Below are 14,989 nucleotides of genomic sequence, written 5' to 3'. Positions count from 1 at the left end.
ACAAATGGCATCTCAGTTGTAACCAGTCATTTTCACTTGTTTGAATTCTGGTCCCCAGAGGTCACAGACTGATGCACTAACCCAGTAAGGTACAGAGCTACCAGTGCCAGTATGAAGAAGGGGTAAGAACTCTCTTCACGCGGGTGTGGATATTGTTGAACATTCCCAGGTACCTGCAGTTTGGTCACTGTCTGGTCCTGTTGTTGAGTGTCTTCTCCAACTCTCTGCCCATCACTCTCTGGCTCGCCAGTTTCAGCTTCTTCACTGTTCCCTGTGCCATCTTGCTCATTCAGTCTGGACTCTGCTTTCTCCTCTTTGGATCCTACATCATCCTCCAACTCTTCATTGGTTATCTGTGCAGACAGGGATACAAGGTTCAGGAATCTGGGGAGAATGGCAGGATGGATACTTGGCTGAGTCTGCACTGCCTGGGCTCCCACCAGCACAAAGCTGCACCCCAGGAGCAGGGATCTGTATTTTAATCTCATCTGCAGAAAGAGAGAGAAAATCCCTGCCAGCGTGACAGGAGCTAAAGTTGGCCATTCAGCAGAAGCCTACAAGAAACTTGACAGCAGTTTGGCTGCTGGTGTGCTGAGATCAGAGCCTGTCATGCTCACCAAGGTTGTCCCCTTATTTCCTTACTCCCTGTCTGCCTGTCCATCTGTTCTCTTGTCTCATCCAGGAGCCACTGTTTTGTTCTCTATTTGTACAGCACCTGGCGCAATGGGGACCTGGACCAGAACTGGGGCTCCCAGGTGACGCCACCATGTGAATGAGGAGAGAAGCAAGGCTCAGCCTGGATAGCTGTATGCCCACGGGGGGTGGGGTTAGGAAGATACTGGCCACCCGGCTGCACTTCCAGGCTGGTACCTGGACGCTGGCACCGCTCACTTGTCCGGAGTGAACAGGGGCAGGCCAGGGGCCGGCAGGGCCAGCAGCACAAGCTCTCACAGCCTGACTCCCTGACTCGCTCACTGCCTCCACCCGGCCCATCCCCTGCCAGCAAAGGGCCGAGGAGCCCCGCTGGGGCAGCCCGAGAACTGGAGACAGCCACGGAGTGGGGTCTGGCCTCCATTACATTCCCCACCCCCTACGCTGGGCCCGCCGGTGCCCCCTCCCCCCACACCGGGGCAGCTCCGGGCTAACGGCGGCAGCTTGTGGCATTACAGCCCGGCCCGGCTCCTCGCCCGGGGCAAGAGGCACTGCTAGGACCCCCGGCACTTCCACCGGCCCGGCCCGGTCCTTCCACCAGACCCGCCCCCTCCGGTCCTTCCACCGGCCCGGCCCGGTCCTTCCACCAGACCCGCCCCCCTCCGGTCCTTCCACCGGCCCGGCCCGGCCCTTCCACCAGACCCACCCCCCTCCGGTCCTTCCACCGGCCCGGCCCGGTCCTTCCACCAGACCCGCCCCCCTCCGGTCCTTCCACCAGACCCGCCCCCCTCCGGTCCTTCCACCGGCCCGGCCCTTCCACCAGACCCGCCCCCCTCCGGTCCTTCTACCGGCCCGGCCCGGCCCTTCCACCAGACCCGCCCCCCTCCGGTCCTTCCACCGGCCCGGCCCGGCCCGGTCCTTCCACCAGACCCGCCCCCCTCCGGTCCTTCCACCAGCCCGGCCCGGCCCTTCCACCAGACCCGCCCCCCTCCGGTCCTTCCACCGGCCCGGCCCGGTCCTTCCACCAGACCCGCCCCCTCCGGTCCTTCCACCGGCCCGGCCCTTCCACCAGACCCGCCCCCCTCCGGTCCTTCCACCGGCCCGGCCCGGCCCTTCCACCAGACCCGCCCCCCTCCGGTCCTTCCACCGGCCCGGCCCGGCCCGGCCCCGCCCGCCCCCCTCCGGTCCTTCCACCGGCCCGGCCCGGTCCTTCCACCAGACCCGCCCCCCTCCGGTCCTTCCACCAGCCCGGCCCGGTCCTTCCACCAGACCCGCCCCCCTCCGGTCCTTCCACCGGCCCGGCCCGGCCCGGCCCCGCCCGCCCCCCTCCGGTCCTTCCACCGGCCCGGCCCGGTCCTTCCACCAGACCCGCCCCCCTCCGGTCCTTCCACCAGCCCGGCCCGGTCCTTCCACCAGCCCCGCCCCCCTCCGGTCCTTCCACCGGCCCGGCCCGGCCCTTCCACCAGACCCGCCCCCCTCCGGTCCTTCCACCGGCCCGGCCCGGTCCTTCCACCGGCCCCGCCCCCCTCCGGTCCTTCCACCGGCCCGGCCCTTCCACCAGACCCGCCCCCTCCGGTCCTTCCACCGGCCCCGCCCGGGGCGAGGGGCGCTGCTGGACCCCCGGCACTTCCGCCCGGCCCGGCCCGGCTCCTCACCAGCTCGTACAGGTTGCTGACCCCGCCCCGCTCCGGCCCCCTCCTGCCGCGGCCCGGCTCCTCCGCCGCCCCCTCGGGGCCCAGCCGCAGCCCCCCCGGCTCCAGGGGCTCCTGGCCCCGCTGCTCCCCCCGCAGCCTCCGCAGGGCCCGCCGCGACATGGAGCCCGCCTCGGCCCCTCCTCTCTGCTGCGCCTGCGCGACAGGCGACGAGCGCGACTCCGCGGCCGAACGGCACAGTGGCCTTGCGCGCATGCGCTGCTCTCCGTTCGGCCCCCTGTGTCACGCTCCGTCCTCAGGCGTGAACGGCGTGAGATAAGTTGCAGCGGGACCCAGCTGAGTCCCGCGCGCCCCCTAGAGGCAGCCAGGGGCGGATCTCACTTCGCATCACAGCAGGAGCCCCCCGACTCTGCTGAGCTCCGGGGCCGGCTGCAGCGAGCCCCTCCCTGGCCTGGGAGCCCCCCATCTGCCTCCGGGGGGAGCCCCTGCTCTGTGGGGAGGGGGCAGGAAGAGGCGCCACAGGGCGCTGCTGCTGACCCAGGTGTTTGTGTGAGGAAGTAGAGACAAGGAGTGGGCACAATATTGGCATCACGCGCTGTGTGCCGCCAGGCCCGGGTAGGGTGACACTGACCAGACATCACGTGTGAACAATCGGGACGGGGTGGGGGGTAATAGGAACCTATATAAAAAAAAGCCCCAAATATCTGGACTGTCCCTATAAAATGGGGACATCTGGTCACCCTGGGCCCGGTCCGTCCGAGGTAGCCTCATGCACTTCAGGCCATGCTGGCTAAGCACTTACCTGCCAGAAGGAATTGAAATCCCCCATGACTCTCGGCACGTCCAGGAGCAAAGGAGAGAAGCAGGCACCTGTCTGTCTAGTGCTTATACGTAAACCAGGGGGTGGCATGTCAGGGCAGGAGGTGACTGCTGCAGAAGCCATGCAGCACAGACCCTCCCCCCTTCTACCCCTCCCCCCTTCTCGATTTAAGTAAGTGGTTCAGGGCAAGGACTATCGATTCCAGGTGCAGAGCCGAGCACAATGTGGTGTCATTCATGGCTGGACCTTAGGCACTACCATAAAATGTGCTCTTCTCTTATTGCCTCATTCCCAGGCCTCTCCACTCCAGCCCTGAACACCCACTTCTCCCATAGACATCTCTGTGCTGCCTCTTCTGCCTGGAGCATGTAAGTGGGGTGCTCCCCTGCCTGGGGCGGAATGGCCCTACCTATGGCACGTACCCATGTACATTGGCCAAACCGGACAGTCTCTACGTAAAAGAATAAATGGACACAAATCAGTCAAGAATTCTAACATTCAAAAACCAGTCGGAGAACACTTCAACCTCCCTGGTCACTCAATTACAGACCAAAAAGTCACAATTATTCAACAAAAGACTTCAAAAACAGACTCCAACGTGAAACTGCAGAACTAGAAATAATTTGCAAACTGGACATCATTACATTAGGCTTGAATAAAGACTGGGAGTGGATGAGTCATTACACAAACTAAAAACTATTTCCCCAGGTTAATTTTCCCCCTACTGTTACTCACACCTTCTTGTCAACTGTTTGAAATGGACCATCTGGATTATCACTACAAAAGTTTTTTTTCTCCTGCTAATAGTCCACCTTAATCAATTAATCTCATTAGAGTTGGTATGGCAACACCCATTTTTTAATTTTCTCTATATCTATCTATCTATCTTCCTACTGGATTTTCTACTCCATGCATCTGATGAAGTGGGTTTTAGCCCACGAAAGTTTATGCCCAAATAAATGTGTCAGTCTCTAAGGTGCCACAAGGACTCCTGTTCTTTTTCCATTAGAGGAGAGTAAATCTTTATTCCCTACCCGCTGCTGCCCCCTCCTGCTGTCTACTGAGCAGGCACAACAGGGCTTAGCGTTCAGCTCCTAACAAGGTGGAACAGATGCTCCTGCATCTCGTGTTATCAATAGTCCCCATCCATCTGCAGTTTTCAAGAGCTGTCCCTTTATCCTTCCTACACACATCACAAAACTCCTCCAGTGCTAAACTGGCAGCATACAGGGAATGGACAGTTTGTGCAGATTACTGAGAGCTCTAGGAACGTGCAATACCCTCATCTGCAGCTCCGGTTCCTTCCTGCGCTCTGGGCTCTGTCTGGGTTCTCTCTGCCAGCTCCTCCCCCACTTCCAAAAATAAAGGGCCTGGCAGCGCGTGAGCAAGTGACATTGGGAGGGACACGCTGCTCAGATGGGGCTGTGTTCCTCCAGCACAGTATGGGTGTGTGTGTTACACACCAGTGTGGTTCCTCAGCCTGTGCAGATAGCACAGTGACGCTTGTGAGCAGAGGGAGTGCAGGGTTATGCAAACTAGTTCACCCAGTGCCCCAGCCCTGTCGATCATGCAGCTGAGAGCCACGTTTACACATATGTTAATGAGACATGCTAGGGGTGAGAGACACTGGCAAATGGAGGCTCACGCTGATACGGCACCTGCTGCTCCGATGACAGAGACCTTCCTGCTGCTGGCTGTCACCCGGGTGCCTTTCTCCAGCACTGAAATTCATACAGACACAAACAACAGTGCCAGGTCCCGGGGGGCACCAGCCAGCCCTGGTATGGAAAGCCTGTCCCCACCTCTGAGCTCACCATCTCGACAGGAGAAAGCCATCCACAGCAGGAACAAAGCAATTCAGCCAGTCTGGAAAAGCCCCTTGCTGGGTTCCAGTGCTGCCCACGGGGATGGCTGCACCAGTAACCACAGGAGGGCACTCGCTCTGCAAGCTGAAGGCTCCCGTTCAAGACGCCAAACTCAGCCGTAGCATAAACAAGTGCAGCTCTCTAGGGCTTGTTTGGACAGAGACCTTTCTTCGATTGCGAGTTCTATGGGGCAGGGCTGTGTCACTGGACGTGTGTGTGTAGAGCCAGCACAATGGGGCCCCAGCCCTGACTGCAGCCTCTGGCTGGCACTCCAACACAAACACCTGAATACGTAGGAAACATGAATACGAATTTAGGGACGAGGTGCTGAAAAAGTTCCTGGGGAAAGCGCTCGCCTTCCTCTTGTCAATACAAGCCGAGCGTGGGCTGGCCCAGCAAGCCTGCTGCCCTGGACGCCTCCTCTTGCCCCCCGCCCCATTTCAGTAGCTCTCTGTGGCTTGGTGCAGCTGCTACTCCTGGGGACGTTCTGCACCAAAACATTTCACATTCTGCGCACAATATTTTAAAATTCTGCAAGTTTTATTTGTCAATAAATAAATGCGGAGGATCCAGCATGGCAGTGGGGAGCACAGGCCAGTGACTTGTGGAAGGTGGAAGATCACCCTGCAGCCCCCCCACGCCCAGGACACAGACTCAGCGGTGAGGCTGCGCCCGACCCTGACACCGCACAAGGCCTGGGCTTGCCCCAGAAACACTCTGGGATAGGCAGCATCCAAGTGTGAAGGGGCTCAGTGTGGGGGGATCCAGGTGTGTGGTGAGAGAATTTTGTGTGGGACAATCTGGGTGCAGGCAGCTAAGTGGGGGGGGGGGTGTCTAGGTGTGGGGGGATCTGGATGCGCAGAGGCTTGTTAGGGTCGGGGGTTCCAGGTGCAGGAGCAGTTGGACTCTGCAGGGGCTTCCAGGTGAAGGTGGTTGGGGCTCAGCAGAAGGGTCTGGGTGTGGGGGGCTCAGGGTGGTGCGGGGGGTGGGGCATCAGGGTGGGGGTCTGGAGGCAGGGGGTCTGGGTGCAGGAGGGCTCCAGATGCAGGGGTTGAGGTTCAGTGGAGTGGGGTTTGTGTCTGGAGGTTCTGAATGTACCTGGTGAGGCTTGTCAGCGGTGTCTGGGTAGGGGAGGTCCGGATGCACGGGAGTTGAGGGGATGGGGGAGCAGCTCCCCATACAGTGACCCCTCCCCCTGCAGCTGAGGAGCGATGGGGGAAGGAAGCAGGGGAGGATGCTGAGCTTCCTGCAGCTGGGGGAGGTTTCTGGGGGGTGAGTCTGATAACTCCAGACACTGCTTGCAGGGGAAGAGGAAGTCCCGTCCTCTCCTGCCTCCAGCCCAGCCGGGACTAGCAGCTGATCCTGGCTCAGGGTAGGAGCCACTGGCTGGGGTGTCCCTAGCCCCATGGTGATTTATCACTCCGCCGGCTGCTCTGGGTGTCTGAAGCGATGTATCTGCTCAGCTAGGGACTGGTGCATGACTGCTCTTGCAGCTTCCCTTTGCTTCCCTGTTAGAAAGTCGTTTTTCTGCAGGAAAGCAAAGAAATCTGCGGGGGACATTAATTCTACACACGCAGAGGCGCAAAATTCCCCCAGGAGTAAGCTACAGCGCTGTCTGGGTCGGCCTCCCTCCACCCATAGCTACCCCGCCAGCTTCCCCACTTCCCCAGCCCAGAACTCAGTACATGCTGACAAAGCATTACGAAACACCCACTGCAGCTCAAAATAGGGATTTATTAGTATGGGAGCAACCATATGTACAAGAGCAACCATGCCAGTCCAGGTGCACGTTATTTACAATGTACATTTCATCTGTACAGGATGGGCTTTGTACAAAACATTGGCCGATGGGTCAGCCATGGACAGGACACGTGGGCGGAGTCACCCTCATTCACACGCGCCTGTCAACGCTGACAGGGGCAGGAGGATGAGTTATTGCAGACAGTGGGCAGGATGATAAGGCATTGTCATTCTTATGTGTCAGCAAAATGTGGTCCAGTCAAAACAGGGAGAAGCGAGCGGGGTGGCGCCAAGGCAGGCTAACCTCAGAAACCAGCGCCCATGGGCAGCAGAGCACCAGGGGTTTCTGCGAGGATGGTCTCTTCAGCGTGGAGAGGGGCTGCTAGGTTGTGGAGTCTGCAGGGGCGTCCCCCTGGCTTCCCCTATCACACATTGTGCAGTTTCCCAGGGAGGATGCCCCTTCCCCCAAATGCTGCCAGGTCCCATCCAGGCCTGGTTTGCCAGAGCTCAGTCCCTTCGTGCTGTGTGCAGAGATCCACTAGCAATTACTGACTTGATTTATGAGCACGAGCCAGTTGCCAGGCTGAGGCCTGATCTACAGTGCAAAGTTTTGCGGCAGCTGTGTTGGCTAGGAGTGTGAAAAGTCCCTCTCCCACCTGACCTCGCTAGGCTGGCTAACGCCCCAGTGTAGACAGTCATACCAGCACAGCTATTTTGTTTGGGGAACTGGTATGAACTATCCCACCAAAGCACGCGTTTAAGCTGCATCCCCACTAGAAGGGTTTGCCAGTGTAACCAGCAAACCATTTCTAGTGTAGACAAGGCCTGGGTGTCTGTCTGGCCAGCTGCAGGCACAAAACCCAATCTGCCCATGTAGTCAGCCTGTGTGAAAGTGCAAAGTAGGCACTCCATGGCATGGGCCCGTGGTTTCTGAGCCACTAAAAAGCAGGTCCTGCCCCGGGACTTGTTTGGGCCTAGTAGGCATGTGTAGTTTGTATTTCCCTGTGTCACAAGACACAACACACCCAGGTGGTGGCACATTGTGGAATAGTCCCTTTAGTTCACACGGCTTGGGTGCTTTACCTGGACCGCAGCATGTGGGCAGGCACAGTCTGTGGGGAGACACCCGCCCACTGAGGAAACCTGATGCAGGAGCATGATTTTGTTTGGCCCAATTCCCCAGGCCTCTCTTGGCCCTGGGCAGGGAGGAGGGCATGGTGTCACTCAGCCTCCATAGGCCGGGCTACTTCGCACAAAGCATGCTCTAGACAAATACATTCGATGGGACTGGACTGTGCTCTGGGTGGCCTGGGCAAGACTCCTCCCTTCTCTGTGCTTCTGTCTTCCCACCTGTGCTTGGGGATAGCGATGGCCTGGCTCCCTGGGGCTGGGCAGCCCCCTTAGTGCAAAGCCCTCCTCCGTATTATTACTATTAATTGCAGAGCGCTGCTGGGGGCAGGGGATGCTTCACAGGCCACAGGAGCATGGCCGGCTTCATTCTAACCAAGCAGCAGCCTCGCATGCTCTGCATGACCACATGGCCAGCCTGGCCCTGGCTGCCTGCGGCTGCTCTCCCCCACTGCCGCACACGTACACTCAGACACGGCGCAGCCGGCCACCAGCCCAGCCCTGCCCGGAGCGAGCCCCGATGCCACACGCAGCCTTGCAGCACAAAGACAAACACGTACTCCCAGCCGAGTGTCCGGTACAAAACCAGCGTCTGACTAAATCCGGCCAGCGCCTGCTCCACCGCCAGGGACAGGGGCACTGACAGCACCAGGCAGCCAGAGCAGCGAAGGGAAGGGAGCGGTGGGGGCAGGCAGTCACCGGAGATCCCCATGATCCTGGCTCAATGACTGAGCTAGAAAGGACCCATGAAAAGCCTTTGCTCTCAGTAATGCACAGGGGGTCTCCCCATGGGGAGCAGGGGGCCCCAGTCTGCTCCTCGGGACAAGGCTCAACACCCCCACTGGCTCCCAGGACAGGCACTCGGGCCGTCACAAGCACTATGCCCTGGATTCAAACATAGGGCCTAAGACCCAGCCAGGGCTTCTAGCCAGCCCAGCTCCGCCAGGTGCTTTCGGTGGGAACTGAGCCCCGGGGGCCTCCCAGCCCCGGCAGCCGTTGACACCGAGGGATGAGCTGGAGAGGAACGGTGCCAGGCTGGGCGGGCAGAGGAGGGGGTCTACAGCCTGCGTCCCTGATCCCAATGGCAGGGGTTTGGCCACATGGCAGAACCAGCACGTTGCCTTGTGCTAGCCAGCAGCACACACAGGCCCAGGAGCTAGGACTCCGTTCCTTCCAGGCGAGTCAGAAGCAATGTAAACAGAAGGGTCTGAACAGTTCCTCCCCCAACACGTTTAGGGTCCCCACCTTCCAGACAGATCGCCCCAGCCTGCTCCGGGACCCCGAGGAACCGGGCAGGACCAGCTGCCCAGGTGGGAAGGAAGGAAACACGCCGGGTCGCGCTCCGACAGATCTGAGAGAAGCTGGGCTCCGAGTCACATCCTGGGTCCTGCCCATCCTCAGCCAGAGCAAGGGATTGGGTCCTTCTGCCCTCCCATGGGGAGACACCGAGCTAGCGGGGTCCCGGCTGTGCAACACGTGGCTTCCGACACTAGTCCCGCTGGCTGAGGTGCCATCTCGCTGGTCACTAATGTCTATAAATATAGAGCTGTATATATATCATCTATGTACATACGCACACCTCCACTAGCAGGGCATCGCAATGGAGGTCTAAGAGCGGCACGAGCGGTCAGGCTGGGGGCAAGCAGCGGTGTTTGCAGCATGCCAGGGAAGGATGGCTGGCAATTTTTAGGCAGCAGGGTCATCTGGAAGCCATCTTGGTTTGGTTCTTGCGCACGGATGTCGGTGGGGGTGGGAGGTGATGCCCAGAGAGTCCCAGCTCGCTGGGAGGTGTGCTCATTGGAGAGCCAATTTCTGCCAAGGTGCTAACACTGCGGAGTTGCTTGTGAGCCTGGCTCCTGGTGCCTGTGAAGCTGCCAGGGCCAGGCCCGGCGGGGCGGCAGAGGAGTCCTTCACTGGGGTTTGGCAATGCGGGTGGGCTGGATGTAGAGGGATTGCGTCTTCCTGCCCTTGCGCGGCGTGGCGTTCAGGATGTCCATGCTCTTCCGGCTCGAGCTGATGACATCGGTCACGAAGCTGGTGCAGTCACAGCAGATGTCCTTCAAGATGGAGCCGTGGGCGTAGATGTGGGGGAACTCCGCTTCCACCTTCCGCCAGTGCAGGGAGCTGCAAGACACAACCATGAGAAGCAGCCGTCCCCTTGGAAATACCTCCCTGCTCTGTGCAAGGACTCAGAGCCCCCCCAGCCCAGGGAACTGCCAAGCCTATGATTTGCATTTTCCAGTGCTGGGGACGACGCCCCCTCGTAGCCTTGCCAGAGATCAGTCACAGAGAGAGAAAGGGGCGGGAGGGAAGGACAGAACTCAGTGGGGCACATGCTACTCCTGAGGGCATTCTGTACCAACAAATTACAAATTCTGCGCCAACAAATTACGAATTCTGCACCAAAAAATTAAAAATTCTGTGCAATATTTTAAAATTCTGCAAAATTCTGCAAATTTGATTTGTCAAATAAATGTGGAGGCTCCAGCATGGCAGTGAAGAGCACAGGCCATTGGCTGCACAGAGGTGCGAAATCACTGTGCAGCTCCCCCATAGGGACACAGCGGTGAGGCTGCACCCAACCCTGACACAGCGCAAGGACCGGGTCTGCCTCAGAAACCCCCAGGGCCCTGCCCCTCTGTGCCAGGGGCACCAGGTGTGGACAGGCAGCTCAGCAAGGCAGGATCCAAGAGTGGGGAGGTTCAGTGTGGGGGGATCCAGGTGTGGGTTGAGAGTGCAGGGTAGGGAGCAGGGGCCTGATCCTGCATTCCTCACATCCCCCATGGCTTCAGCCAATGCAGCCTCAGGCTTCTAGGTCACCCTGCCTCTGTCTCTCCTGATATCTGGCCCCTTGTCCAGTGGCTCCAGATCCCGGGACCAGGTGCCAGCAGCGGGAAGGCTGTACTGGAGAGGCCAAGCACCCACTGTACTGGAAGAGGGCCTTGCTGCAGAGCCGGGGTGGGGTGGCAGGAAGCACTGGGGGGAACTTACTGGAAGGCGTCTCTCCTCCTCAGCAGCAGAGCTTTGGCATTCAGAGATCCGGGGAGGTTCTCGAAGCCCAGGGCGTAGACGGGAATGTGAGCAAGCTTCTTCGAAGGCATCTTAATCTGCAGGAGAAGCAGCAGAGGTCAGTGTCAGGTGGGCACCTGGGCACTTTCTGAGCTGCTGCCATGGCCACCGGCCGTCCAGCACAGCTGCACCAACACGTATGTCCTGTCCTGTGCCTGACACGGGGAAAAGGGGCAAGTTCCCCAGGCCAGAGGTAGCCACAAAAGCGAGCCAGCTTGAAGCCGAAGTCCTGTGTTCCCACCCAGAGGATTTCCTGGCTGAGATCACGGCTCACCTAAGCTGGGTGACTTACGCAGGGATTGGGCCACGTTCTGTGCCAGCTTGTGCCCAAGGAGGGACCGTAACGTGCTTAGCACAGCTCTCGGCACTGAGCTCACACAACCACAGCATCACTCCAAGCAAATGCTTTCCCACAGGCCCCAGCTCCCCGCACTGAGGGTCCCTCCGTGTCCGCGTCATTTCTGACCAGGCCACTTCCTGCAGCAGAGGTGGGGAGCGGTGGCCCGAAGGTTACAAGTCAGTTAAATGCAGGGGCGTTGTAACAGTTTGTATAGGGGTGCTGAGAGCCAGTGAACAAAACCAAACCCTGTGGATAATGGAAACCACTTCAAGCCAGGGGGGGCAGCAGCCTCCCCCCCAGCACCCGGAGGTCCAGCACCCCTGGTTAAATATGGGGGCCACAAAGAATCAGCCCCCTGACCCTTCCCACTGTGCTATGGCCAGTGTCCTACATGGTGCGGGGACCATGGTGACCAGGAGTTAGCTAAGCAGGGGCCCCAAAATGCTACAGTGCCTGCCCTTCTGCTGCCAGCCCACAGCCAGCTCAGCACTGCTCCGCCTTGGCACAGCGGGTACCTTCACATGCCCACTGCGGGGCTTCCGCCCCATCACCATCCCACTGGCACGCTGCACTCTGAGATCACTGCCGGACCTGCTACTTTGGGGGGGGGACGACAGTGTCCAAAAACGAGACAAGGTGCAGGTGCCCACAGAGTAAAGTAGCAGGAGGCCCCAGACAATGGGCACAATGCAGATGGTTCTCTTGGGACTGATTCACGAAGCGTCTCTTACCTTCAGGCTGCAGGAGGTGCAGACGGATCTAAAAGCAGAGAGAGAATCGTAAGGGTCAGTAAAGAACCTCATTCCCCTGCCCCCCGTGCACCCGCCCCCCAAAGCAGGGGACCTTTCGCTCACCTCTTGCAGAAGACACAGGCTTGGGGCCAAGAAAACAAAGGGAACTTTGTTCTGCAGCAGCAGCATATCTGTAGGTGGAGAAGGGCCAAGGTGAAAGGTCATGGTCTGTATTTGGTAGCATCCCTACACCCCAGGGGCTGTCTGCTGGCCCTTTCCACACACGCCCTAGATCCCAGGCAGTCGCTCACAGGGAGGCCATGGTGCCATCCCATCCCCAGCCCTCACCTTCCCCTTCTTCAGGCTGTTGTAGAGTTCCTTGCTCGGGAGGAATTTCTCCATCTCGGCCTTTACCAGCACCCTGCGCACGTCCATCATCTCCTCCACAGTGAGGGCCAGGCTCTCCACGGGGTGGCTGAACTCCTGGGTGCAGAGAGGGGGAGGGCACTAAGCGGGGCGCAGTCCCGCCCCAGGGCCTGCTGATCACTGCCCAGCCACAGCCTGACCTGAGCCCCTTTAATGCACAGAGAGGAGGGGCGGCATTTCGGCGGGGAGCGAACGAACCCACGATGTGTCCGTGGCCCAAGCGCCTACAAGGGCCCTGGAGGGGATGCAAGAGGGAGGCATGGAACGGAGACTGACAGGACAGCAGCAGGGACGAGCTCCCAGGCCCTGCCCCTGCCCCCCTCAGCTCCCCTGCATTTGTACCTGGCTGCATGAGGGCCCCACAGCCATGGCGGGGTTTGGACGGGGGGGACGTACAACCAGGCCAGCCATGTGCAGCCATATTCATTCCAGAGAGAAACCCAAACTTGGTGCTCTTTATTTGCATCATTTACTCTGCTACAGTGACTGTGGGGATCAGGTCCCCCAGCCCGGGATCAGTCCTGTTCTGCAGCATCTCCCCCACCCCAGAACTCAGTCAGTGCACTTCTATCCTGACCTACAGCACCCTGTTCATTCTGTCCTCGCCTTCCCCTCCCTCCAGCTCACTGATGCCCCTCAATCCCGACCCGCAGCCCCCACTACTCCAGCCCTGGCTTGCCCCACCCACAGCTCTGCTATGCCCCTCAATCCCGACACACAGCCCCCACTACTCCAGCCTTGGCTTGTCCCACCCACAGCTCTGCTATGCCCCTGAATCCCGACCCGCAGCCCCCACTACTCCAGCCTTGGCTTGCCCCACCCACAGCTCTGCTATGCCCCTCAATCCCGACACACAGCCCCCACTACTCCAGCCTTGGCTTGCCCCACCCACAGCTCTGCTATGCCCCTCAATCCCGACCCGCAGCCCCCACTACTCCAGCCCTGGCTTGCCCCACCCACAGCTCTGCTATGCCCCTCACTCCCGACACACAGCCCCCACTACTCCAGCCTTGGCTTGTCCCACCCACAGCTCTGCTATGCCCCTCAATCCCGACCCGCAGCCCCAACTACTCCAGCCCTGGCTTGCCCCACCCACAGCTCTGCTATGCCCCTCAATCCCGACCCGCAGCCCCCACTACTCCAGCCCTGGCTTGCCCCACCCACAGCTCTGCTATGCCCCTCAATCCCAACACACAGCCCCCACTACTCCAGCCTTGGCTTGCCCCACCCACAGCTCTGCTATGCCCCTCAATCCCGACACACAGCCCCCACTACTCCAGCCTTGGCTTGCCCCACCCACAGCTCTGCTATGCCCCTCAATCCCAACACACAGCCCCCACTACTCCAGCCTGGGCTTGCCCCACCCACAGCTCTGCTATGCCCCTCAATCCCGACACACAGCCCCCACTACTCCAGCCTTGGCTTGTCCCACCCACAGCTCTGCTATGCCCCTCAATCCCGACCCGCAGCCCCAACTACTCCAGCCCTGGCTTGTCCCACCCACAGCTCTGCTATGCCCCTCAATCCCGACACACAGCCCCCACTACTCCAGCCTTGGCTTGCCCCACCCACAGCTCTGCTATGCCCCTCAATCCCAACCCGCAGCCCCCACTACTCCAGCCTTGGCTTGCCCCACCCACAGCTCTGCTATGCCCCTCAATCCCGACACACAGCCCCCACTACTCCAGCCTTGGCTTGCCCCACCCACAGCTCTGCTATGCCCCTCAATCCCGACACACAGCCCCCACTACTCCAGCCTTGGCTTGTCCCACCCACAGCTCTGCTATGCCCCTGAATCCCGACACACAGCCCCCACTACTCCAGCCTTGGCTTGCCCCACCCACAGCTCTGCTATGCCCCTCAATCCCGACCCGCAGCCCCCACTACTCCAGCCTTGGCTTGCCCCACCCACAGCTCTGCTATGCCCCTCAATCCCGACACACAGCCCCCACTACTCCAGCCTTGTCTTGCCCCACCCACAGCTCTGCTATGCCCCTCACTCCGACACACAGCCCCCACTACTCCAGCCTTGGCTTGCCCCACCCACAGCTCTGCTATGCCCCTCAATCCCGACACACAGCCCCCACTACTCCAGCCTTGGCTTGTCCCACCCACAGCTCTGCTATGCCCCTCAATCCCGACCCGCAGCCCCCACTACTCCAGCCTTGGCTTGTCCCACCCACAGCTCTGCTATGCCCCTCAATCCCGACCCGCAGCCCCAACTACTCCAGCCTTGTCTTGCCCCACCCACAGCTCTGCTATGCCCCTCAATCCCGACATACAGCCCCCACTACTCCAGCCCTGGCTTGTCCCACCCACAGCTCTGCTATGCCCCTCAATCCCGACACACAGCCCCCACTACTCCAGCCTTGGCTTGCCCCACCCACAGCTCTGCTATGCCCCTCAATCCCGACCCGCAGCCCCCACTACTCCAGCCTTGGCTTGTCCCACCCACAGCTCTGCTATGCCCCTCAATCCCGACCCGCAGCCCCCACTACTCCAGCCTGGGCTTGCCCCACCCACAGCTCTGCTATGCCCCTCAATCCCGACACACAGCCCCCACTACT

At 60.1% G+C, this 14,989-nt stretch overlaps 2 protein-coding genes across 11 annotated transcripts in view; both read right to left on the bottom strand.

Moving 5' to 3' along the window:
* The window catches only part of TCF25 (transcription factor 25), a 33,494-nt gene extending 30,998 nt beyond the window's left edge, over positions 1 to 2,496 (bottom strand). For 3 of the 4 annotated variants that reach the window (XM_065567383.1, XM_065567384.1, XM_065567382.1), the window contains exons 1-2: positions 2,307 to 2,496; positions 174 to 353 (exon numbers count right to left, since the gene is read on the bottom strand). In XM_065567383.1, the coding sequence (XP_065423455.1) occupies positions 174 to 353; positions 2,307 to 2,465 (339 nt within the window). In that variant the 5' untranslated portion in view covers positions 2,466 to 2,496. Of the gene's footprint in view, positions 1 to 173; positions 354 to 870; positions 1,019 to 2,306 lie in introns of those variants that run through there. The other variant, XM_065567385.1, reaches the window with a different exon arrangement.
* A 4,206-nt stretch (positions 2,497 to 6,702) lies between these two features.
* Positions 6,703 to 14,989, bottom strand: part of SPIRE2 (spire type actin nucleation factor 2) — a 64,215-nt gene continuing 55,928 nt past the window's right edge. For all 7 annotated transcript variants that reach the window (XM_065567375.1, XM_065567374.1, XM_065567373.1 and 4 more), the window contains 5 exons: positions 12,345 to 12,479; positions 12,120 to 12,187; positions 11,997 to 12,024; positions 10,848 to 10,963; positions 6,703 to 9,980 (listed from right to left, as the gene is read on the bottom strand). In XM_065567375.1, coding sequence (XP_065423447.1) covers positions 9,767 to 9,980; positions 10,848 to 10,963; positions 11,997 to 12,024; positions 12,120 to 12,187; positions 12,345 to 12,479 — 561 coding nt within the window. In that variant the 3' untranslated portion in view covers positions 6,703 to 9,766. The remainder of the gene's footprint in view (positions 9,981 to 10,847; positions 10,964 to 11,996; positions 12,025 to 12,119; positions 12,188 to 12,344; positions 12,480 to 14,989) is intronic.

This window comes from Chrysemys picta, chromosome 14 (assembly GCF_011386835.1).
Source record: "Chrysemys picta bellii isolate R12L10 chromosome 14, ASM1138683v2, whole genome shotgun sequence".
NCBI lineage: Eukaryota > Metazoa > Chordata > Testudines > Emydidae > Chrysemys > Chrysemys picta.
Note: the sequence above shows the minus strand (reverse complement) of the source record. Positions and strands in the feature narration are given on the sequence as shown.